This window comes from Ostrea edulis, chromosome 5, assembly GCF_947568905.1.
Source record: "Ostrea edulis chromosome 5, xbOstEdul1.1, whole genome shotgun sequence".
Classification (NCBI taxonomy): Eukaryota; Metazoa; Mollusca; class Bivalvia; order Ostreida; family Ostreidae; genus Ostrea; species Ostrea edulis.
In genome coordinates this window covers 66,483,163-66,508,159 of record NC_079168.1, presented here as the reverse complement: position 1 = coordinate 66,508,159, position 24,997 = coordinate 66,483,163, and the positions used below count along the sequence as shown (strand labels likewise).

Genomic DNA, 24,997 nt, shown 5'->3' with positions numbered 1-24,997 from the left:
GAAGAAAGGTAACAGCCAACGAAATAATAGTAACAACACCCCCCAACACCCCCCCCAAAATATTAACAGGGAGGAAGAAAGGTAACAGTCCATGAAATAATAGTAACAACCCCACCCCTCCAAAACATTCACAGGAAGGAAGAAAGGTAACAGCCAATGAGATAGCACTAACCCCCAAAACATATTGGGAACCAGAATGAATTATAAATAAGCTTTGCTGAAGAACTAGTTGGGAAGTTTTATCTTGTTTGGGCAAGGACAAACAAACAACATTTAAATTTTGACCCTAACTTTCTTGTTTTTATTTTTACCAACAGAGTTGATTATCACTGCTGGTGGAGAAAACATACCCCCCGTCCTTATTGAGGACAATGTCAAAGAATGCCTACCTTGTGTGTCTAATTGTATTTTGATTGGGGATAAGAGAAAATTCCTTTCCATGCTCATCACACTAAAGGTAGGCGTTTCACTGCACGTGCTGTCAATAGAATCAAAATTGTAAACAAGAATTTTTACCATAATCTATGTCAGTGTGAAGTGAAGTGAAAAACACCTTTAATTTTGAAGGAATTATTTATGTCGAACTCTTAAAGTACCAAGGTATGTAGCAAGTAGATTTTGGTTTTTGTATGAATATGCAATGTATTGTTCAGATGTTTAACCTTTTGTGTACAGCTAATTCCTTTTTAAATGTGTTAATTGTTAATATAACACAGGATTTTGCATTGTCGGAACCCATGAGTTGAATGCAGTTTAACAGAGAGAAAACCCGTGGGTTCCGACAATGAAGATTTTGCATCCCTGATATGAACACAGACACGTGCCCCTTAATGCTCAGTATAATGCTCAGTATCAAGACTCTTTATTTTGCCCTTTATCGTACCTTTCTGATCACCTCTTTAAGGAGTACCTTGGATTATTTTGGCGTGAAAGCAGACAACATTTTGTAAACAATGTACTGTATTGCTTTTGGATGTAATGATGAGAAACCGATATTCAACAAAAAAATATGTTCAGTGATTAAAAATACATCATATCTTTAAAATCATATTATGGACACTATTTCAGATATATGAGAATTGTGGACACTATTTCAGTATATATGATAAAAACTATAATACATGTCAAAATCTGTACCACACCCCATATCTATCCTTGACGACCCTCAGGCTGATTGATAATGGGTTCTCGGATTTTGGAGTCTACAATTGATATTGAAGTCTAGGGTTGATATTGAAGTCTAGGGTTGATATTGAAGTCTCCAGTTGATATTGGAGTCTCCAGTTGATATTGGAGTCCCCGGTTGATATTGGAGTCCCTGGTTGATATTGGAGTCCCCGGTTGATATTGGAGTCTCTGGTTGATATTGGAGTCTCCGGTTGATATTGGAGTCCCCGGTTGATATTGGAGTCCCCGGTTGATATTGGAGTCCCCCATTGATATTGAAGTCTCCAGTTGATAATGGAGTCTCCAGTTGATATTGGAGTCTCCGGTTGATATTGGAGTCTCTGGTTGATATGTGTGTGGTACAGATTTTGACATGTGTTATTCTCTATGTACATGTACATGTCTATTTGAGCTGAAGAGAACAATATCCACATGTAACCATTAGAAAATGAAGCTGTATCAAGCCATGCTGAAGAATTATTTTTCCTGGAGCATCAGCTTCAGAACCTTGTATAGCAAGTGCCCTCCATCGTTCAGCTTGGATTTTGTGTTGTAATTTTTAAAGAGTGATTTGATTGGATATTGTGGTTGTAGGTGGATGTGAATCCAGATACGTTAGAACCGACCGATAACCTTACAGCGCTGTGTATGGACTGGATGAAGGCTCAAGGCAGTGCCTCTGCAAAAGTGTCAGATATCTTAGACAACAAGGATGCCATTGTCCTTAAGGCCATACAACAGGGTATCGATAAGGCTAATGACCGGGCCATCTCTAGGGCTCAGAAAATACAGAAGTGGTCATTGCTGCCACGAGACTTCTCCATTCCTGGGGGTGAACTAGGTATGATTAATGGCACAATTAGAATTTGTCATTTTACAAAATCAATCACACTTGCAATAGAAATGTTTGACTTTTTTGAGTTGACATCATTATTCCCTCTCAGCAGATTTGTAAGGGACATATAATATAAACCTGTCTGTATGCGATTGTAACAATGTTTTGAACACCACATAAAAGAGAACAGGGTCTTTCTATCTTGCACTAGCTAGATGCTAGAAAAGTGTCAAGACAGCCAATGGAAGAAGCCTTTTAATTTCAAGGTCAAGGTTGAATTCAGTAACAGGTTTGAAATGTGGTGGAGAAACTGATGTAGATGTAAGAACCTTGTTGATTTTGGGGTCTGACATTTGATATTCAGGGCTAGTACATGTAATAGGATTTCAGTGCTGACTTAATGTAGGGAGTACTGTTTGACTTTTCAGTTTCAATAGGTACTGGGTGATCAAACACATTTTCCTGTTCAAGGTCATGGTCAGTATACCAATAGGTTTTACAATGTTGCAGATTATTGGTTTACGTTACCATGTCGTAAGATGCTGTTAGATTTCTATTTTGATGCTGATTGTTAGTTTAGTACATTAACAGTTAAGACGGGAGTCCTGATGAAATGCTAAGCATTCAATATTCAAGTGCAGAAATGAAGATTTTGGTATTGAAAGGTTAGAATCAGTACTGCTTCTTACAATGTTGTGAACAGCAGATAAATACAATATCTCCTGTACATCTACGAAAAAGCGGATGGCTGAAAATGTCCAAATTAAAGCCAGTTATAAGCATTTTGCAAATAAACAGTACCACTTGATCTTTTCACCTCGTGCTTACAACAAAGACAGTAACTGACCAGAGATTTTGGGATCATTTTTATGGTCCAGATTTAAAAGCATCTTTGAACATAGTTGATTGAGAATATTGGTATTGGTTTATTTCAGAAACACATATACAAAACTATCATAATAGCTCATTTTTTACAACAGAATAGAAACAGCTACAATTGCTTTAATGTGAGGCCTGTGGTATCTGAATGTGAGGCCTGTGGTATCTGAATGTTAGACCTGTGGTTATCTGAATGTGAGAGACCTGTGATATCTGAATGTGAGGCCTGTGGTATCTGAATGTGAGGCCTGTGGTATCTGAATGTGAGGCCTGTGGTTATCTGAATGTGAGAGACCTGTGATATCTGAATGTGAGGCCTGTGTCTACACTATTGTATAAATATCTACCAAAATCCAAACTACAAGTGTTTAATCTTATTTATTTCAGGTCCTACCATGAAATTACGCAGACCAATTGTGCACAAAATGTATGCAAAAACAATTGATGCGTTTTATGAAGAGTAAGGCATATCAGGAGGTGGTAGTAAACAGTTGGGCATTGTCACTAAGAATGAAGGAATCTTCAGTTGTGTGGCCGATTTATAATATCCTTGTATCAATCTAAGCATGGAAACAAATTGTTAAAATACTATAAATGTATTACATTTGGTGGTGTATTCTTTTTTAGCACCTTCGGTGGAAAAGACTTTTCACTAAATCAAGTACACCACAAAATGTTTATTGTTGTGGGACAGCTTAGATATTGGAAAAAACATTAAATGAAATCCAAACTCAACTAGGAAAGCCTTAATTTGTGTTAAATAGCGTACATGCCAAATATGATACATTTACAGTAGACCGTGCACACCTGAATGTATTGACTTCATAGATTCAGGACCTTTCAGAGGAATGCTTTACGTAGTACCAGGCACCTGATTTTACACATCAGAGAAGCAGAGATCTCCATTGAAAAAATAGTTTGCAAATGTTGGGTATTCATTATTGATTGTGAAAAAATTATCTGGGATATTTTTTACTGGAGTTTAATTCATTCATTTGAATTATTACATTCCAATTATTTTTCCATGCTACACAGTGGTTTTATAGTCTGTGTATTAATTACCGTGTGTAGCATTCATTTTGTTGGGTTTCTGTTAAAAATGGACATTTCACATGACAAGTAAATTTCACTGTGCAAAAGTGATTTAATAGCCTGTAGCATTTATATTGGATATCGTTAGCCAAGATGATGGGAAATTTGTACAATGTGCATGTTTATTTAGAGACTGTCAAAATTTACAGATCCATGAATTAGGGGATACCTGAAATTTTATTAACTACGTGTCATATGATTGTTGTTACGAATATATATGTATCCACTTATATTTTTTATACCATTTACTACATAATTAGTTGTAGGCTTAATAAATTTCAAGCTTGGGTAAATTTGCATGTGTAAATTTTTTATTCAATCCTTGAAAGCGTGTCACTTCTAACAATTTCATCATTATCAGATTGCCTATATATAAAATTTCATAGGTACTTTGTAGTCGGCCAACCTTAATGTACAATATCAATGGCACTTTTGAATTGGCCATCTATAATACACCATTTTATAATAAGATATAGTATCATTTTAAACATGTATCCAAAACGATATTGAAAGGGGACAGTGGTTGGTTGCGACCATAGATGGTACTTTTTCCAGTCAAAATGGGATTGCAGCCCCCCCCCCCCCCCCCCCCTCCCCTTCCACAAAATAGCCTTTTTTGAGGTAGAACTTTTCAACCAAAGAAGGAGTTGCAATCTCTGTAAACCACCCCTACCCCACTCCCCCTCTAAATTCACCAAAGATGAAGATGTTAGCAAATTTATTATTGTTAATTATTTTTGTTTCTCATGATGTATAATTAATCTGATATCTGATCTTGCGCCCATTTCGTTCAGTGCTTGTCATACTGTCAATGTTGTGTAAGAAATCTGCTGAAAACCATCCTTGTAAAACATCGATTTTGAAGACAGTACATGTCTCAAACTGTTTCCTTTCTGTTATCGGTATGTGTATATTACTGGAACATTTTTTTAGTGTGTTTATATTTGAGTTAAAGTAGAGACATATTTTGTGTTTCAACATTTTGAAGCAAGCTGAGGCACCACAAATTAAATTATTAATTTCTAAAATTTTCTGATTATCATTGTAGAGCATACGTTCATTACAGTGGATACCATTAACGTGCCTTGAATTAGATTTTTCAGATTGTGATGTTTTTGTGAGACAATGTTTTAGCTTTGATTAATTTCATTTTTATTCACTTTGCTGTTTAATATAATTGGTTGGGCAGACATTACTGGCAATTGAATGCGAGTTGAAAATTCGTATGCATACTATGTTCATTAAAAATACGGAAAAAGTGGTTATTTACGCTGGGGTTAAATATGTGTTTTTTCATGTCCAGCATTACGTGTGGGGTAAAAATATGCGATGGCTGAATATAATATATATTATATCAAATATTTATAACTATATGCGTGGGGGAAAATTATGTGCTTATTACGTAGCCGCGTAATTAGTGTAAATTCCCCCACGCAAGTAATTTATTTCCAATTTTGGGCCCAGAGGGCATACAAAGAATACAAAGTTCATATACATAAATCATAAAAGAGTGCTTATCCAAAAGATAGATGAAAAATAAAATTTACAAGTCCATGATAAATCAACTTTTCTTAGTAATGTGTAAATAATCACTTTTGAAGTAATGATAGAATAGTTGTACACATAATATATATTTTGTTACTGTTTGACATGCACATTTTGTTCTTGTTTGCTAACTAATACAAATTCTTCTTTTGTGCAGGTTATTAAGAGAGCAATATTTCAATAAAAGTTACTATATCAACATCTAAAAACCAACTGATATAAATTTCATGATTATCCAGATATTGTTTAAATCATTGTCTAGCAACACTTTTAGCTTATTACCACCATCATCTATCATGGCATCTTAAGAAACTGACACGACTACCAACAAGATATGAAAGTTTTTAAGGTTTTGGGGAAATGGGGAAATTTTGGCAAATTAAGAAAGACTTGGTATGAATGGCCAACTTTTATGATGACAAAGCTGGCCATTTGATATTTTGTGGATGAGGGTCACAAGTATTTGTAACATGCTACCAGAGTATCGTAGTAAACAGGAAAATATATACAGTGTATGTGTAACTCTCATCTGTATGCAGCAGCTCCTCTACTTAAACTTTGACATGTATCAGAAATATTGTGATTTATTCATACCATTATTTTGCATTATTTCTTCATAAATGTGGAATAAAGTTCAGATGTTTCAAATTGCTAATTGTTTATTATTTTTCAATGTTGGAAAAATTGTCATGCAGTCCTTCAAGAACTAAGATCATGTGGATTTGATATCTTAATACCGGTAATTGGATTTTTTTTTTAAAAAAGCACCTGTAAATCCTTCATTGGGAGATTAGATATTAATACGATTTGACTGAAAACAAATCGCAGTTGGGCTAATTCACTCTAGGAGCATATTTTGATAGAAACTGCATTTTTTAAAGCCTTTATTATACATGCTTGTAACATTACCCCCCAGTAACAAATCAAACTACAAAGTCCTGTAACCTTGTACAAGTAACCTTGATAGAAGGTCAAGACACTTGAGTTCAGATTATGTGTAATGTTTCTGTAACAAAGATGTGGTATGGTCAAACCTTCAGTTTTAATCCAGTGTCCTCAAGGTTCTGATGGAATTTAGCCCAAGATCATAAAACACAGAAGTATCCAGCAACCATAAAACACAGAAGTATCCAGCAACCTTTTTAATGCAGGCTTGTTTGGTCCTTATATTCTAAACATGGAGTTTAGACCTCAATAATTAAATGTGAGCAGATGTATTTTTTTTGATAAAGATATGATTAAACTTACTTTGCAATGGAAAAAATGCAACAGACCAGATTGGTGTTTGAACCCAAGTCCCCTGAATCCCTAGTCAGGTACTCTACTGAGCTATCTGGCCACTGGCTATTGAACCTGGTGGACCACCACAGTCCTTCCTCCTTAAATGTCCTCACACTTGAAGACATCAACCCAGGATCTTTATCCCCTAGCAGGCATTTTCACCTGTCAGTTCCAGGGGCTGGTCTTCAACACCAAATGTAACAAGAAGTGAGAGAATGCAACGGACCAGATCAGGATTTGAATCTGGGCCCTCTGAATGTCTAGTCAGGTGCTCTACCAACTGAGCTATCTGGCCACCGGCGATTGAACCCGACTGACCGCTATGACTTCTCTCCCAGTGACCTTGGGTCATGATCACAACCTACTCTCAGGTCACAAGCAGGCTGTGCTTCAAAATGTTGGTTTTCCTACAAAGAAAGCTAAGGCCAGAACACAAATTCTCTTGTTCAAATAAACAACAATGAGCTAGGGTGATGACACACATTCCACATCATTAAAAAAATTGGGACCAAGACACAATTACTCCAACAGGGTAATTCATGCATATGTTCCCTCTTCATTTTCAGAGAAAGGGGATAAAAATGTATGTAAGATCTAGAGTGGTGATAAACTCCCGAGTAAATTTACACAGGCCATTAATGAAAGATATAAAGTAAGAATGTTCTCACAGGGAAAACTAGACTTTGTCCTGTTGCGTAAAGTTCCAATAGTATAGTATTAAGTAATCGGCATAAAAACACAAACAAGAGGAACATTTTATTTGTTTCCTTGGCAGGAAGACTTCTTTACGATTAATTTACAATTACACAGACATTGCATCATCATAAACTCAACCTCACACAAACAAAATTAGAATCGAAAATATGTAACATCAACCAATGCTCTTTTTCTTTTTATGACAAAGCTGTGCAGACATTACATCACTTATTGAATGACCACTTCTTTAAAATCCTCCAATCAAAATGCCATCTTTTATACAATTATATAATTTCAATACCTAAACAGGAATTGTTTATGGTAAAATACAGTGCACATAAAATTTGCTTCAAACATACAACACTGAGAGTTAAAATCTGCTTTTCAGCAACCATTCATTATAATTTTAATCTTTAATATACAGAAAATGTCTTCATAGCTAATAAAATATGTTCTCTTCCAACACAACCAAGGAAAATTGGAAATGAAATGTGAAAAGGAGACCCTTGGAAACACCAAAACATTAACCATTGTAATTGAAAACTCTTGATACTGCCATATTTTAATTTTTCAACACACATAGACCTACTTCAACAGATAGTCATCTACAACAGAATAAAAGGAAGCCACTGTATATTTGATGACTTAATGGCTTTGTTATACCACAAATCACTAGAATTTTTCCTAGTTATAAGGCACACGGATAGGTATGTTGAGGTATACATGTTAATGTGCCCAATGACTAGGAAAAATTCCAGTTTAAAATTTAATGCCAAAATCATGATATATTTCATAAAAGGTCAAACAATAAGATGGGAATTCCTGTTTAATATGTAACTAATGAAAATTGGGAAATCAAGGAACGGAACACAGTTCTTAAACTTAAATAGGTCATCTGAATTAAAGTTGCCCTACTTGGGACTAAGATATCCCTTGTCAAGGTAAATATTAAATTGGGTACATCAAATATAATTCCAGTTTCCTAGTGTTGCTTGAGGGTTAGAAAAATCCACAAAATTATTCTACTTTTGAGAAAAATCTTCCCGGTAATAATAACTTTACTAAACCTTAAAACCAAATGCAAAAGTGGGCATCATTACCAAATGAAAGGCTTCAAGAACAGAGATGGATAGGAAAATCAGTTACCACCATGAAATATCCATTGTCCAATTTCCTTGGCCTTTTGCAGGAGTGGATGTGAATGCATAATGATAATAATGGCTGAAGTATGAGTAATAATCTGTATGACTAGTTTATAGTGGAAAGATATCTAAAAATCTTCCCATTAAGTTTACAATGAAAAATGCATTGCATGAAACTTCTAAAAGACTAAGAAAATATCTTGCATCAGACAGAGCCAATTTTGTAGAAGCATTCAGTACTGATCATCAGTGAGCTACTGAGCCCAAACCCAAGTTTTCAACAATTTTTATCTAGTCTTCATACAATCAACGACCGCTGCATTCATCCACTTATCTATTGTCACATGATAAATTACACATAAAACACTGTAATTTCTTAAATTCATAAACACCAAAGTTAACATTCAGCAATATGACATGTTAAACATACAACACTTAACTCTGTTACACATGTAAACCACGCACAGCTGGTTTATAACCTCATTATCACAGTTCCCAAACATTAGGTGCCAGTCCTAAACTTTCTTTTCCATCCTTTTACATTTATACATTGATTTCGCAAGTCTACTCAATAATTCTAAGCTACCCTAATTTGAACACAGTTTCTATTTCTTGTGATCTTCTGTTTGGATCTTTCAGCCCCCTTCTGATGACTCAATGCTTGCTATCATACCTGGCTCTGTTGTCTTGGTTCCCTATCGTGGTCGGGTGGGGGTCGGTATGGGGGGGTGTCTATTCCTATCAAATGAATGAAAATAATTTTGCATTCCAAATTCTTTTTAAAATCCTTTTAAAACAATTAAAACATGATCAGTTTCATAATAGAACATGGTCCATATCCAATAGAAGTAATTCATGCAGATCAACCCTTCACCAAAGTCGGCTTCAGATCATTGCAAATCAAAATGTTTCCCCAGTGTGAGAAAATACTGTATAAGGCCATAGATAATACAGAAAATAAATTTCGAGATTACCAAATTTGAAATGAAGTAGAGAAATTTCCCAAAGCCAGTATCATGCATTACCCTGACCATCATTCCGAAGAGGAGGAGAAAGTGGCCCCCGTGGGGGGCCTCGCAGGTGAGGAGGAGGCATGTCAGGAGGAAAAGACATTCTTTGTCCTGGTGACCTCCGATCTAATGGAGGAGGAGGAAACCTCAACCCTCGATCATAAGGAGGTGGTGACCTTCTATCCAGAGGTGGAGGGGGCCGTCTATCAAAAGGTGGCGGTGACCGTATGTCCATCGGGTGAGGAAGGGGCACACGTGAGCCCATGGGTGTTGGTCGGCGATCAGGCCCTTCCATTGGTGGAATCCTCCTGTCGTCCGGGGGGAAGGGCATTCTCCTGTCCTCTGGGTTGAAGGGAGGGATTCTCCTGTCATCGGGACCCAGGGGAGGGGGTGGTCTTCTATCCGAATCCGGACCTGGAGATCCAGGGAAATCCTCATCTCTAGAACATTTTAAATATAACAATGACAACTGTGTTAACAGTCCATGTATCTGAGTTACAATACAGCTTTGATGGCATGATTTAGGAATGAAAGTAATTTTTACTCATTTTATATGACATAAATGTAAGTTGGGGCCGTTTACACATTATAAATTTCAAAGTGGTGACTGTATAAAAGAGTGTAAAATGAGTAGAAATTATTTTCATTCCTTTTGATATTGAATTAAGAAAAACAAATTTGATATAATTTGCTAAAAAATCATATAGGATATATGAATTTTATATGATACGGAGAAATATATTTGTAGAAACAACAGAAATTTTCTATTGGGAAATTCAAAAATGGAGAAGTCAACTGCAACTGTAGGACAACGTATGGTGCGATTTAACAGCAACTTTATATATATACATGTATATGATATAAAGAATGTTGATAAAATCAAAGAAACAATCAAATTGCATTTCGCTACTAAAATCAAATTATTGTACAATGTGAGTTACCTACCTTGGACCACCTGGGGGCATACGGCCTCTTGACCCTGGTCTCTCCATTCCTGGAATAGGGGGACCATTTATCATACCTGTCAAAATAAATTGTTGTAAAGGATTTAAATTAATGCCATCTTTTTCTTTCAAGTGACATAACACCTAAATCAGTTGAATCCAAATAAACTATGAATTTTTTCTTCATCATATCTGTACAAGAAACAATAAAGCTAGATTGATACTGACGCTACCACTTCATGCATATTCTTTATTTTCACTGAAATGTTATTTTTGTAATTTTATATCTCCTAGCCATAACATTTAGACATGGTTCCTCTCCATCGGCTCGACAATAACGGTACTGCTAGTATTGCTTTCATTGTCGTAATAGTGAACATGTCCCTGAGCGACAATTTTGAAAACATAAATAAGTGTTGCAGGTTTTCCCCAAAATGTCAATGGAAAGTTTCCAAGACTAAATTATGGATTTCAAGCAGTGTGAAATTGGTTTTAGACAAGAATCTATGCAAATAACCGGGAGTGAATTTAAATTTGTATACAGTATGTGTGTGTATACTGACTGTTGTAAATCGTGGTACAGTATGTGTGTGTATACTGACTGTTGTAAATCGTGCTACAGTATGTGTGTGTATACTGACTGTTGTAAATCGTGCTACAGTATGTGTGTGTATACTGACTGTTGTAAATCGTGCTACAGTATGTGTGTGTATACTGACTTGTAAATCGTGGTACAGTATGTGTGTGTATACTGACTTGTAAATCGTGCTACAGTATGTGTGTGTATACTGACTGTTGTAAATCGTGCTACAGTATGTGTGTGTATACTGACTGTTGTAAATCGTGCTACAGTATGTGTGTGTATACTGACTGTTGTAAATCGTGCTACAGTATGTGTGTGTATACTGACTGTTGTAAATCGTGCTACAGTATGTGTGTGTATACTGACTTGTAAATCGTGCTACAGTATGTGTGACTGTTGTGCATGGTGTTATGATGCTGGTAGAGGACAGCTACTGCTATGACACGAGACTAATAATCTCTGTACTGGTAGAGAACAGCTCCTGCTATGACACGAGACTAATAATCTCTGTACTGGTAGAGGACAGCTCCTGCTATGACACGAGACTAATAATCTCTGTACTGGTGCTACACAATGTTAAATTGCTACCTGGTGGTGGCATCCCCCGAGAAGGGACAGGCCTGATTAACCCACCAGGTGGTCCCTGCATCAGGCGGCGTTCCAAATCTGTTAACCTGAATTACACAAAGTAATTTAAAATAACTGAACACACTCATAGTGTTTAATTTACAGATCTTAACTTAATTGTTGTACAGATACCAGGACAAGAACAAAAACAGCACTCACTTTTGTCTTAATACCGAGGCCTCGTGTCTGGACTCCTTCAGTTCTCTCTCTGCTGCCCGAGCTGCCAGCTGTTAGTAGAAAAGGTATAAACTTAGTACAGTAGATCCTGCCCAGGGCCAGGTTTTTTGAAATGTGGTTAACTTTAACACGGTGTTATCTTGGTGTTAACTTCTGTGTTAAAGTTAACCATGAGATTAACTGTTTTTCAAAAGCGAGTTTGCCGCTTGCGTTAACACTGTGTTAAAGTAAACCATCTTTCGAAAAACCGAGCCAAGAACAAAAGTGAAAATTCAGGGATATAATGAATTTATCCCCAAATGTAAAATAAGGGAGAGAAGTTGTGCTACTTGAAGAATAAATGGTTTCTAAGATATTCTCTGGACAATGACAATATAAAACCCCCTCCCCTCAAAATGAAAAAAATTCCGTGACTTCCTTGATCTTTATCAAAATAGCAGGTGCACTTCATTATTCATACATGAATAAGATATACACAAAGTTTAAATAAAGGACAGACAAGACGATTCCAGTAAATCCACTAAACTTCATCTGTGGGGGGCATGTTAAAATTGTGGACAAAGAGACAGACTAGAAAACGTGTAAATATGCCCAACCAATCTTCTGGACATAAATATTGTACACACAACACACACAGAGTGTCACATGAAACAAACAGATTCTACCATAAAGTCATCGAAGAAACTTACCCAGTTCTCATGCGCTTTCTTTTCATTGGCCGCAATCTGAAAATGTAATCATAGTAAGAGATTTTTAATTTATTTTATAAGATCGTTTTCATACAATAAATCACTTTCTACTCGCGACTTCATTGATGTGTAATTATCCAAGATCTTCCCATAATGGAAAATATGTTATTTCTTCTCTATAAATTACGGAAGTCAAGTGTACTACTGTATAAAAAGGATCACTTTCATAGAAACATGTGCAAAGTTTGGGGGTAGTATTATAAACTTGATAAGGTGCATAATACAAAGCTAACCATATGAAATGTAAATATACTCAATAAAAAACAAGTTTCAAAATGAATATGTGGAATTACTTTCAAAATCTTTTCTAATACTGACATCGCAAAACAAACTATAAGTAAATCAGAGTGACTTCCCCTTTTCTTTTATGGTGATTTCAATTGAACTATCTGGAATGGGGTGACCTATAATGGCTATCTTAGTACATTTCAGACAGATAATTATGCTTTCAATTAGGTGTAAAAAATAAATAAAAGAGAGAGAAACATGTAGAAGGTGTTGACATGCTGAAAGCAGAGAACAAATTCGAAGAACCACCCAGTCAATGAATTAATCATTAGTTTTCAGTTACTAATATTACACAAAAATTTAAGGGAGTTTTATTTTTAGTACAGCACAGTAACATACCAATGATTCACTTCAAATATATCTCATAAAAAATATAATGCCATTACCTTGCAGAAATAAAGTCTTCCTAATAATAAGTGATTTACAGTGTGCTGAGTTGTAATTAGTACATGTACATTATTTCTAACGAGCCTGGTAAATATAGCTTCTGATATATGTTTCCACACTGATCTGGGTCCCATTTTACAACAGAATTTACAACTAAGCCAAACTCCCAAACTCTTGTTGTTATTGCTATATTCAGTGGGGCCTCATTAATCTGGACACTTGAAGCTTTCAGATTTTTGGCATCAAAATTAACAAAGCTCTATTGCATATCTATTAGGAAGAAGTACTAGTCAAACAGAAAATCATATCAAGCAATTTCTTTAGTGACAAGACTGAGTCATAAATTCTTTCATAAAACAGACCCTTGAATTCTATCATAATGATTATTCATTTCTTCTACTTTAAAAGTGGTTATTTATGCATGGGGAAAATTTACACTAATTACTCGGTCAAGTAATAAGCATGTAAATTTCCCCAATGCGTATAGTTAAACATATTTGATATAATATATATGTTATATTGAGTTACTGCTTATTTTCCCCCACGTTTTATGTTGGACATGGAAAAACGTGTACTTAACCCCCAGCGTAAATAACCACTTTAACAGTAAAACATTGTATTACTGGGACCTGTTTTATCGAAAATAAAAACCAAACACAATACCTGTGACCGGAAGTCCCTCTCCGCTGATAAAATTTCACGTTTCAGATCTTCAATCTGAGCTCTGAAAGAAAATCATTCAAATTTCATTTAACTTTGTGACTTTTACACAAAACATCGTTCAGTCAAATTTCTTGTAAGGAATTCTTGGGGACACCTAAATTTAATCTTTATCACTAAGGTTTCTTATATCCAAATAAAAAGTCCTAATACCCATATAAGGAATCCTCATATCCATATAAAAAAGTTCTTCAAGTCCATGTGTTTGAACAACAATACATCAAAAGCACAAAATATGTATGTTTGGAAAAATATTTTTGTTTATACAGTAGTATATATTTATATACATGTAGAGAGGAGAGAGAGAGAGAGAGAGAGAGAGAGAGAGAGAGAAGCATTTCCAGTACATCATACTGATTTTGTTTGTAGAGGTCTTACTTTGATCCGTCCAGTTCTTCCCGCATCATCTTTGTTCTTGTGTCAGAATTTTCTAACTTGTTGATATTCATCTTCTTCAGAGCTTCTTGTTCTCCTAACTCCCTGAAATACACAGATCAAAAATCCACTAGGACTTGAAGAGACATGTACATAACACAGTACATAGGTAGTTTCTCATACATTTGTTAAACTTTCCCCGTGAACTACAGACAGTAAATCATAATCCTCTCCATCAGGATAACAACCACGACCTGACTCACCTTTGTAATTCTAGCTCCTTCTGTTTGAAGTAATTGGACAGAACTTCTAGCTTGGTCTGAGCCTCGCTGTTTTGTCTCTCAGCCTTCATCTTGTCTGACTGCAGATTTTCTGCCCTTCTCTCCAAGTCGAGGATACGCTCTGCACAAAAAACACAAGAAGTGAAATCTACGTTCTGGATTATCACATGTCTACATGTACGTACCACTGTGTTTCCTTCCTACAGTGCACACTATCGTAGTCTTCAATGTGAAGATTTCAACTTACGAAGTAAAATTTTTTGTAATAAGCTCTCTGTTTTTTAACATGAATCTGTAATCACAATTCACATTACTTTAATAGACAGATTAATAGTGAGCGAAGCTCTGCGACGTGACGAGCTCACTCCAATGATTACACATATGAGTCACGTGATTTGCTCTTCATCAGCTGAAAAAAGATGAGTATTACCCATAATGCTTCCGGAAAAATGTCGCCGTCACTGTGGTATACTTCATTGACAAACCCGTAATTAAAATAACTAGATTGTTTAGAAAGTACCATAAACGTTTTTAAATTTCAGACAAGCTTTCTCGTAACTTCAAACGTTTTGTTTTTGCTTGGTTTAAGAGAAGAAGAAAAACATTGCAGCTAATATGACGTCACAATGTAACTGTTTACATCCACTGCGTTATATTTCCCGCATTAAATGAAGAGGCGGATAAAATGCCTATAAGTCGTGTTGCAAGAACTAATGGGCTTCGCTCACCTCAGCGGTCACACCGTACAACATATCAGTCTAGTTAGATTAATATCACTCTCTATCATTTCTGGTCAGTTTGATATTGTGAAATACTGTAGCTAGGTTATCTTGATTTTCCATATTGCTATGTCTAACCAGTTTAACATTGCCCAATTGAATAGCTAGGCTGATACATGTATCATTTTCTATCATCAAACAGAGACTCTCCATGTCTAATCAGTTTGACAAACTGCCAAGTCAATATCATTTTCTATCAATTTAAACATACACTGTTACAGTACCTTTATTGAAAAATTAACTTTTCCCTATTGAAATAGTTAGGTCAATACCAATTTTTATCATTATCAGACCTACCCTCTAATGACCTACTTAACCCTATTGAAATAGTTTGGTCTATATCATTGTTTATCATTACAGACATATCCCCTAATGACCAGATTAAGTTTTCCTTATTGAAATAACTAGGTCAGTGTCATTTTTTTTCATTACAGACGTACCCTCCATGTCCCTGCGGCCTTGCATTTCTATGTCCAGCCTGTTTTCTACTGACCGCTTCTCCTCCTCTGTGGCTCTTAGTTTGGCCGATACCTTCAAACAAACAAATCAAAAACTCAACTGTAATTACTAGTACAAAACCATGATCATCTAAAGACAGACTTTACGATATGATCATCTAAAGACAGACTTTACGAAATGATCATCTAAAGACAGACTTTACGAAATGATCATCTAAAGACAGACTTTATGAAATGATCATCTAAAGACATACTTTACGAAATGCTTTTTTTTTTTTTGATTTTTGCACACGTACCTGCGACACATCAATCATGGACTTTAATTTGGACTGGATGTTTCCAGAATCTAGAAAACAGAAAACTTTGTGAAACGTTTTGCCCCTAGTAATGCCCATTTTCATTCATACTGTTTATGCTGTACACCCTGAGGGTTACTTGCTTGCCATAGATTCTGTGACTTAACCCTCTCAATGCTGAACTGCTCTATACAAATGCTTTTTAAATCATGGTTCCCAAGGCAGCTGCATATAAAAAACTTTTTATGCAGTGGTCTCCCAAGGCAGCTGCATAAGAGAAAATTTTATATGGTGGTCTCCCAAGCAGCCCAATATGAAAACTAATCACTTGAGTTCCCTTCACACAGTCTTATACAAGTACTTCTTCATGATGGTCACCAGCCTAACCCAACATACCCAGAAATACCTTAATGTGATGGTCCCAAAGACAGCCCTGTAAAAGTACTTTTATGCAGTGGTTCCAAAGGCAGTCCTATTTATACATTGTTTATGGTGGTGGTCACTGAGGTTTACCTGTCTCATCCCTGGTCTCCTCCCCCTCTCCCTCCTCCACACCCTGGTCCTCGAAGGCCTTCAATTGGAGGAAGCAGTCCCTCAAAACCTGAAATCCAAAACTAGTCATCTTCATTCACAATTTACAAGTACAAGACCATTTATATTCAAAACTCCTCTTAAGAAGGTATACTACATTGTCATAATGGTCGTTTTCCTTTATACACATGAATGAAAATATAAATATCAGTCATATTCGTATATTGCCTAGCTGGGTAGCTCAGTAGGTTATGATGACTGCTGATCTGTGAATTACGGATTCAAGTCCAGCTGGGGTTTGAAATTTTTTTGGATTACTTCTTACTAAAACTGCATTTTTTGGTTAAATAAAGTAAATTTTTAAAAGTTTTCAAATTCAAAATATCATTGTACATATCCTCCACTTTTCATCCATATCAAATTTCTCTTGTGTGTTATTCCTCTTAAGTTTATCAAGAACCATTAGAAATTCTGAAGAATACTGTCAACGAATTTACCAAGTCACCACCTTCAATGATCATGTCAAAGTTCTTACCGAAGATGTGTTCACACTGGAAGAACAGACAAATGGATCTGTATCTATGGTAACCTACCTCTATTTCATTTTCTTTATAGGCTAGGTCTTCGGCCATTTGCTTCTCTTCTTCCTTTACATCGTCCAGTTGTTCAGTCAGCTCCTTCACTCTGTAGAGCAGGAAATACAAACACGTCAAAGCATAATACCATCTAGTATGAATAAGATGCAAGTAACTTACTCATTAACTTCATCACTTACTTTTCACTCCAAACATTTGCCTCTTCACTCAACTGAAAAATAAAAGAATAGTGAAACAAACCGTGCTGAGAGCTGTTAACATCAGTACATCCAGGTGTTATTACTGAAGCTCTGCCCAGTGCTTACCTGTGACTTGTTAGCTTCTAGATGAGACACCTGGTCTGTGAGACTGTGAACTTGGGACTTCAAAGTTTTCATTTCCCCCGATTTCTCCTGAATCTCTTTGTTAGCCTGTTTAACAAGTGTATACATCAAATGTCAAAAACAACAAGAATTCTTAGAGTATTGCACAGCAATACATAGTCCCCTACCGGAGGCAAAAATTATAAGACCACAACAATCTTCAAAGTTCATTATGAGACTAAGGTTAACACATGGTATAAAAAGGGAAGATTGGGAAACCAGGATAGGAATGGTTGGAAATCAACTACTATTCAGGTACAAAGACTAGACCAGGAAAACTTCAAAATCGATCTGTAACTTGTTATGGCAAAGCAATCATGATGTACTGAATATCAAATGAATATCTGTAAGCACAACAACAACAAAAAATTAAGGAAAATGGACAATTTGTGTTATTTTTCTAAGGGCCATAACTTAGTGAAAACTCAACGGACAAAGACGAAATTTGAACTCAATCTGTAAGCAATGTACCAAATATCAAATGAATATCTCAAAGCAATTTTAAAAAGTCCGGAAAACTGATTTGCAGGATTGACGGACAGACAGACAGATGGACGGAGTGCAGACCTATAGTCCCCTTTGAGTTCGTCGGTAGGGGACTTTAAAAAAAGCTTATCAAAATGTAATCGCCTTTTGTTAACATATAATAGCGAGAGAGGAATTGATATAAGTGCATGTGCACTTGTTTTCCAATCTCAAAAATTCTAATGATATGTACTTATCATGTTTGTGTTTCTTTGAAATAAATACAGTTTAAACGGAAAAAGCTTATTAGTTTGCAGGAAGTTCAATAATAGCTGAGGCTCATTAGTTTGCAGAAAATTCCAAAGTACCTGTAGCTGAGAGCACCTTCTCTAGTTTTCTACATGCAGAGAATTATACTCACTTCTTTCAACTTTTCGTTCATCTTGTTGTACTTGTCATCCTTTTGTTTGATTTGTTTCTCCGCCTCTTTCAACTAAAAACAAGACTGCCATGGGTCATACTATTCATCAAGTTGCCTTGCACTTAGAAAGCTTGAACAAATTTACATCTTACCTACATGAAGATGGCTGTACAGAAAATTCAGCAATATGCAAATCTTGTTCACAAGAAAAACATTTTTCTATTTTTATTAAAAATATAAACCTATATTTGTTAAGTCTTCTCCTAGGTTCATGAGGTAAATAAGACTCAATATACACAATCATTCTGACAAATTGTAACCATGTTGTTGGACTAATTTTTAAGGAATTTTCCTGAAAACTTGGTAACCGTATAAAACTCCTTTTGCAGTACATCCTGAGGAGCCATGGCTTTGTGACCATACACTGAGAATAGCCGCAAATCAAAGACTCAAGTCAAATTTTGATATATATGTATCTCATAAAATACTGATAGGTCAATACAATTCATAAAAAAGATTCAAAATGTCACTAAATTTTTGTGTGATACTAACAAGTCAAGGGTATACACAAAATCTATTTTTGTCTTGAAGCTATTCTTAGTTTTAATGGTCAAGAAGTTGTGGTGTGAACAAACAACACTATACAAAAATGAATGTACATGTAAATATTTTAAAGGGAAAGGCAACTCTAACCACATAGTTGCTTTTATGAATAAAGTATTACTTACTGAAATCGTAATTGACGGTCTTTAACAACAAAAATCCTTGCTTAACGATTAAATTAATATTCATCTATCATATATTTTAAATTACCCGCCGCTAAGAGAGCGGCCATTGAAGTTTAATTTATGACGTCACACCATCGGTTCCGGTTTATTTCATCATACCAATGTCTCGAACCTCAACTTATTATAACGCAAATGATGGATCCACAGTTTACATACTGTTTTATTTTCAGATGACTTGGTTGGGTTAGGAATTTCGAGAGAAAAAAACTTTTTTCACATCTCCCCTTCGCATTAGTGTAATTAACTGCTTGAAAGGAAGGCATCCACCTATTTATTCATAAAATCTACCACATGCACATCTTTGATGATCTTAGAATCTCATCAAAACCGGAATAGATGGCGTGACATCAAAATCATTGATTTTTGTGGTCTTGAATACAAAAGAGTTCCACATCATAGCAGCCTCTATAGATAGCAGGGATTTCAATTTCTAACGTTTTCAAATTAGTACTGAAGCTTATCTAGGCTTCAACAAAATAGTATAACAAATTTCTAACATATAACTAATCCTAACATTTATCATGTAAATTTTTTTTGGGTTGCCTTCCCTTTTAAACTTTAATTTGCACTCACAGGCACTTGTTTCTGTAAATGACTTATGACCTCTGTATACTAATAACAACACAAGGTACCTAGCTTCAAATGACACAGAATGGCACCCCCTGAGAATGTCGGCCTTTTGAGTTTCCAGGGAATATGCTATGTAAATGTATTTACTACCGTTGTATTGTACAATCATTCAACTTAAAAATCATGTATGACATGACTGCATTCATTGCCTCTTATCGCCGAAAACTGCAACAAAACATGGATTTTCCGTTTTATACCACGAAGTGCTATGTATTGATACCGCACAGAATGAAAATTGTATATTCGTTGTGTTGAAAAATAAAGTCTCATTGTTTTATTATCACAATAATTGAATTGAAGACGCTGTACGCTATTTTTAGTTACTCAAAAAAACCAAAGCTGTTCGTAAGTTTCGGGATTTTACATGTCATCAGAAGATAGAAGCTAAGACTTTCCAAGTGCAGATTTAAAAATATTTTCGTGTCGGAATCATTTCTGATGAAATTATGACTTACTGTAAATACAACTTCGTTAACTAGTATGAGAAATATTTCTGCCAATTGCATGTTTCATGCAGATCTATGGAAAGTCAGAGAAAATACAGATAAAAGATTATTTGGAAGTATGCAAAATAGAGCAAGGAAAGTTTTTTAGTGATGTGTTATTGACTTTGTGGTATGTATTGATGTGACAAGTACCTGTTGTTACATTGAAGTTTTATGAAACCCACCATAAGTACCAAGAACGCTGCAGGCACATATCAATGTTTTTCGGAGGTGACTGGCCAACCCTTTTAATTGACAATGAACATTAACTGTTATTTTCATGCATGCAAATGCAGATATATTGCGAGAATGGCCCCTCCACTATTTTTGAGAGTACTATGTAGTAGTGACAATTTAATTAAAATTAGATCTTTGATCCGCTAATGCAATCGCTACCGATTGCATGAGCGGATCAAAGATCTAATTTTAATTAGATTGTAGTAGTGAATGAGAAGATATTAATGCATGTAAGCTTGAAAGTTATAAATTGAAGCCCTGGAGCAAAGAATGACCCCCACCTCCCAGCCTGAGGGGAAAAAATTGAGACAGCAATGACGAACACTATACCCCCCCCCCCCCCCCCCCCCCCCCCCCCCCCCCCCCCCCCCCCCCCCCCCCCCCCCCCCCCCCCCCCCCCCCCCCCCCACCCCCACACAACACACACTAATTAAGGTTCTGAAGATCTTTATCATGGACTATTATATTTTTATCATTGTCTGTCAGGAAATTTAAACAAGCCATGTGCAACTTCCAACTTCTCCAGCGAACCCCCTCCCCCGCATCCCTAATATTATGGATCTGTGCTGATATGGAAAAATTCACAGGCATCTGAAGTATGGACACCCCCCCCCCCCCCTTTCTGATTTTTTGGGGCGGCGATTATTTCTCCGAAATGTGTGGATTCCCCGTCTATTCCATCCTAATTTGGATTTATGTTATCATAAACATGCTTTTTGTAAGCCTTATACTTGCCTTATACTGTTTATAATAAGTATATTTTATTATACCAGTCCAGTAGAAGGCCAATCTCTAAAGCTTGTGAAAAGCGTGAAATGACTACATCAATCGAAATTGGGTTGAGAGAGACAAGGAATCCACACATTTTGGAGGAATTGTCACCGCAAAAAAAAAATCAGAAAGGGGGGGGGGGGGGTTATAGTTATCAGGTGTCTGTGGAAAAAAAAAATATGGGGGGATGGAGTCCCCTTTATTTTTTGTAGCATTTCCCCCCTAATGTTAGTAACTAAATTATATAAAATAAGATCAACTGTGGTTAATGGTCACCTTTAAAATCATCATTTTGCCTGTTATTTTTAATTCATCTCTGATGCTTTATCTTTCTATAAATAACTCTAAAGAATTCCAAACATAATTTTAGAAGAGCGTGCTAGCCAGTCAAAATCGCCCACGTATTCTGCGCGGTATCAGTACATAGCACTTCGTGGTATAAAACGTTAAATCCATGATTTGTTGCAGTTTTCGGCGATAAGAGGCAATGAATGCAGTCATGTCATACATGGTTTTTAAGTTGAATGATTGTACAATACAACGGTAGTAAATACATTTGCATCGCATATTCCCCGGAGGCTCAAAAGACCGACATTCTCAGGGGGTGCCATTCTGTGTCATTTGAAGCTAGGTACCTTGCGTTGTTATTAGTATACAGAGGTCATAAGTCATTTACAGAAACAAGTTCCTGTGTTTGCACTATATGAAAATGATTGTATATGTAAATATCTTAAACTTTAATTTGCACTATATGAAAATGATTGTACATGTATATTTCTCACATTATCACCAGTGTGAGATCGACTTTACCCATGTGAGACAGCCATGTGAGATTTTTCTGTCTCACACTGCTGCGACGTCATTTGATTGTGACGTCATATATTTTTTATGATTTACGTTACACGGTGAAGATTTACGTTACACAGTGAAGTAAAAATATTTTGCATTGTTATCTTTAAATTTTAATGCAGTATAGCTTTCTGGTGGACAACCTTGGGATTTTTAGTTTACACTTACAGTGTAAACCATTTTCGGGTATGCTCTTTCTGCCTATCTAATTAGTTTTTGCATCGAAGTTCAAATGAGGATTTTGATAATCTAAAATTTTCTGAAAGCTCCTAATTTTATGCACTAAACTGTAGTTAAAATGTGAGAAAAATAATCCTTCATTATTTACTCGTGTGGGATAGGGAAATTCCACCTCTGGAACAAGATTCACTGTCTAGGACTCGGCAAAGCCTCGTCCAAGACTGCGAATCTTGTCCCCTCGGTGGAATTTCCCTATCTCACACTCGTACTAATGAAGGATTCTATTAATCTTCAATTGATTAAAGTGTTGTTCTCAAAAATGAATTTTATTTCACATTTTGTGGCTTTACCTTTAATAGTATTATGAGTCCAATAGTTCCCAAATCAATAATGTAAAATGCATACACGTTTTAAATTCACACACAGATTACAAATACTCATTCACACACAGATTACAAATACTCATTCACACAAAGATTACAAATACTCATTCACACACAGATTACAAATACTCATTCACACACAGATTACAAATATTGATCAAAAAAGCAAACTCATTGAGATTACTGAGAAACAAAATGTCCGACAGTAAAAACAGGGACTTGAAAAACTTTTGAGTTTCCTGTACAGGACTTGGAAACTTTTGAGTTCCCTGTATTGAGTTCTCTATACAGGACTTGGAAACTTTTGAGTTTCTTGTAAAGGACTTGGAAACTTTTGAGTTCCTTGTACAGGACTTGGAAACTTGAGTTCTCTGTACAGGACTTGGAAACTTTTGAGTTCCTTGTAAAGGACTTGGAAACTTTTGAGTTCCTTGTAAAGGACAAGGAAACTTGAGTTCTCTGTACAGGACTTGGAAACTTAGTTCCCTGTACAGGCCTTGGAAACTTTTGAGTTCCCTGTACAGGACTTGGAAACTTTTGAGTTCCCTGTACAGGACTTGGAAACTTTTGAGTTCCCTGTACAGGACTTGGAAACTTTTGAGTTCCCTGTACAGGACTCGGAAACTTTTGAGTTCCCTGTACGGGTCAATGAGGGGTACCTGGTTGTCTTTAGATCTGAGTTCCTTTGTCTTCTGACTCAGTTCCTGTTGTATCACAGTGTTCTCCTCTGTCAGACTCTCCACTTGTTCCCTGAGGGAATTGTTGTGAAGCTGTAAGCAACAAAATATTCACAGTCAGTGCTATATATCATCATTCTTTCATGTAAAACTCACAAATGTGAAGCTTGATTTACAGCTTATATTCACCCCAGACACTTGTACATAAGGTATTGTGTGTGTTACATACATGTGAATAATAAACACAATCATTTGCCTGATCTGGTTCTCTTGTTTTATTTCACACCAATGCATATTACTGCAGGAGATGTACAAAGTTGATGTAGTACAAAAATTTTGGATGATACTACACAGCGATTAGACTTCTGTGAAAGTGGTTATTTACGCATGGGGAAAATTTACACTAATTACAGCCACGTAATACGTGCGTAAATTTCACCCCGACACATATAGTTATAAATAGTTGATGTATACACTGTATATCATACATGTATTCAGTTACTGTATATTTTCCCCCCACGTGTATCGTTGGACATGGAAAAACGTGTTCTTAACCCCCAGCGTAAATATGGTAACCGTCTTTACAGTAATTACAGATAGCAAATCACAAGATGTAGGAAGTCAATGTACTACAAAACCTAGATTAGACTAATCACAGATACTATGTAGTCACAACCAATTTAATTAAAATCAGACTTCTTAGATCCGTGCTGTATACTCTGCGTAAGAAGATCTGACATAACCCAACTAGGGGTCATGTTCATGTGAACTTTATGTTAGCCAATCAGCGCGTCACATATGAAATCAACGGTGTTCACAATTCAAGGAAAATGGCTGCGAATGTTTGGTTTGAAAGAAAATACATCCCAAGTAGATGTGACATCACAATATTTAAGTAAACGAACTTGAAAATTTTTCAAATCGTACTCAACCCTATTCATACATAAATTGCATTTCACAATTAATGTAATTTGGGTGTATTTTACATCGTACAATTCGTTGTTTGAATGCAAGGAATAGCTTAGGCATTATTGCGAAAGTTTAAAATTCCTTATGGGAGAAAAAACAATTTTATAAATGTGGAATATACTTCGTGGGAGAGAGATTACTGCAACTTATTTACGAATTGCCGGGAACTGCCTAAATAACCATCATTGTTTGTATGGCGCAATCTGACTGGCTGATAGTTCTTATGAATATTCCAAGCAAAAGGTCATGCAGATCTGACCTCCTATGGGGTTATGTCAGATCTTAATGTAGCGATTGTGAGCGTATCTTAGGATCTGATTTTAATTAGATTGTAGTCACAAC

At 35.9% G+C, this 24,997-nt stretch overlaps 2 protein-coding genes across 14 annotated transcripts in view; one reads left to right on the top strand and one right to left on the bottom strand.

Moving 5' to 3' along the window:
• Positions 1 to 6,168, top strand: part of LOC130054681 (long-chain-fatty-acid--CoA ligase ACSBG2-like) — a 63,563-nt gene extending 57,395 nt beyond the window's left edge. For all 9 annotated transcript variants that reach the window (XM_056165169.1, XM_056165176.1, XM_056165168.1 and 6 more), the window contains 3 exons: positions 318 to 457; positions 1,762 to 2,008; positions 3,269 to 6,168. In XM_056165169.1, the coding sequence (XP_056021144.1) occupies positions 318 to 457; positions 1,762 to 2,008; positions 3,269 to 3,345 (464 nt within the window). In that variant the 3' untranslated portion in view covers positions 3,346 to 6,168. The remainder of the gene's footprint in view (positions 1 to 317; positions 458 to 1,761; positions 2,009 to 3,268) is intronic.
• Positions 6,169 to 7,542: 1,374 nt separating this feature from the next.
• LOC130054680 (transport and Golgi organization protein 1 homolog) overlaps positions 7,543 to 24,997 on the bottom strand; it is a 31,633-nt gene continuing 14,178 nt past the window's right edge. For 3 of the 5 annotated variants that reach the window (XM_056165161.1, XM_056165165.1, XM_056165166.1), the window contains 17 exons: positions 23,669 to 23,779; positions 18,687 to 18,758; positions 17,744 to 17,848; positions 17,618 to 17,649; positions 17,436 to 17,526; positions 16,825 to 16,912; positions 16,312 to 16,361; positions 15,998 to 16,088; positions 14,761 to 14,899; positions 14,501 to 14,602; positions 14,066 to 14,126; positions 12,668 to 12,703; positions 11,961 to 12,028; positions 11,763 to 11,848; positions 10,593 to 10,668; positions 9,663 to 10,087; positions 7,543 to 9,375 (listed from right to left, as the gene is read on the bottom strand). In XM_056165161.1, coding sequence (XP_056021136.1) covers positions 9,305 to 9,375; positions 9,663 to 10,087; positions 10,593 to 10,668; positions 11,763 to 11,848; positions 11,961 to 12,028; positions 12,668 to 12,703; positions 14,066 to 14,126; positions 14,501 to 14,602; positions 14,761 to 14,899; positions 15,998 to 16,088; positions 16,312 to 16,361; positions 16,825 to 16,912; positions 17,436 to 17,526; positions 17,618 to 17,649; positions 17,744 to 17,848; positions 18,687 to 18,758; positions 23,669 to 23,779 — 1,704 coding nt within the window. In that variant the 3' untranslated portion in view covers positions 7,543 to 9,304. Of the gene's footprint in view, positions 9,376 to 9,611; positions 10,088 to 10,592; positions 10,669 to 11,762; positions 11,849 to 11,960; positions 12,029 to 12,667; positions 12,704 to 14,065; positions 14,127 to 14,500; positions 14,603 to 14,760; positions 14,900 to 15,997; positions 16,089 to 16,311; positions 16,362 to 16,824; positions 16,913 to 17,435; positions 17,527 to 17,617; positions 17,650 to 17,743; positions 17,849 to 18,686; positions 18,759 to 23,668; positions 23,780 to 24,997 lie in introns of all 5 variants that reach the window. The other 2 variants (XM_056165162.1, XM_056165164.1) reach the window with 2 other exon arrangements.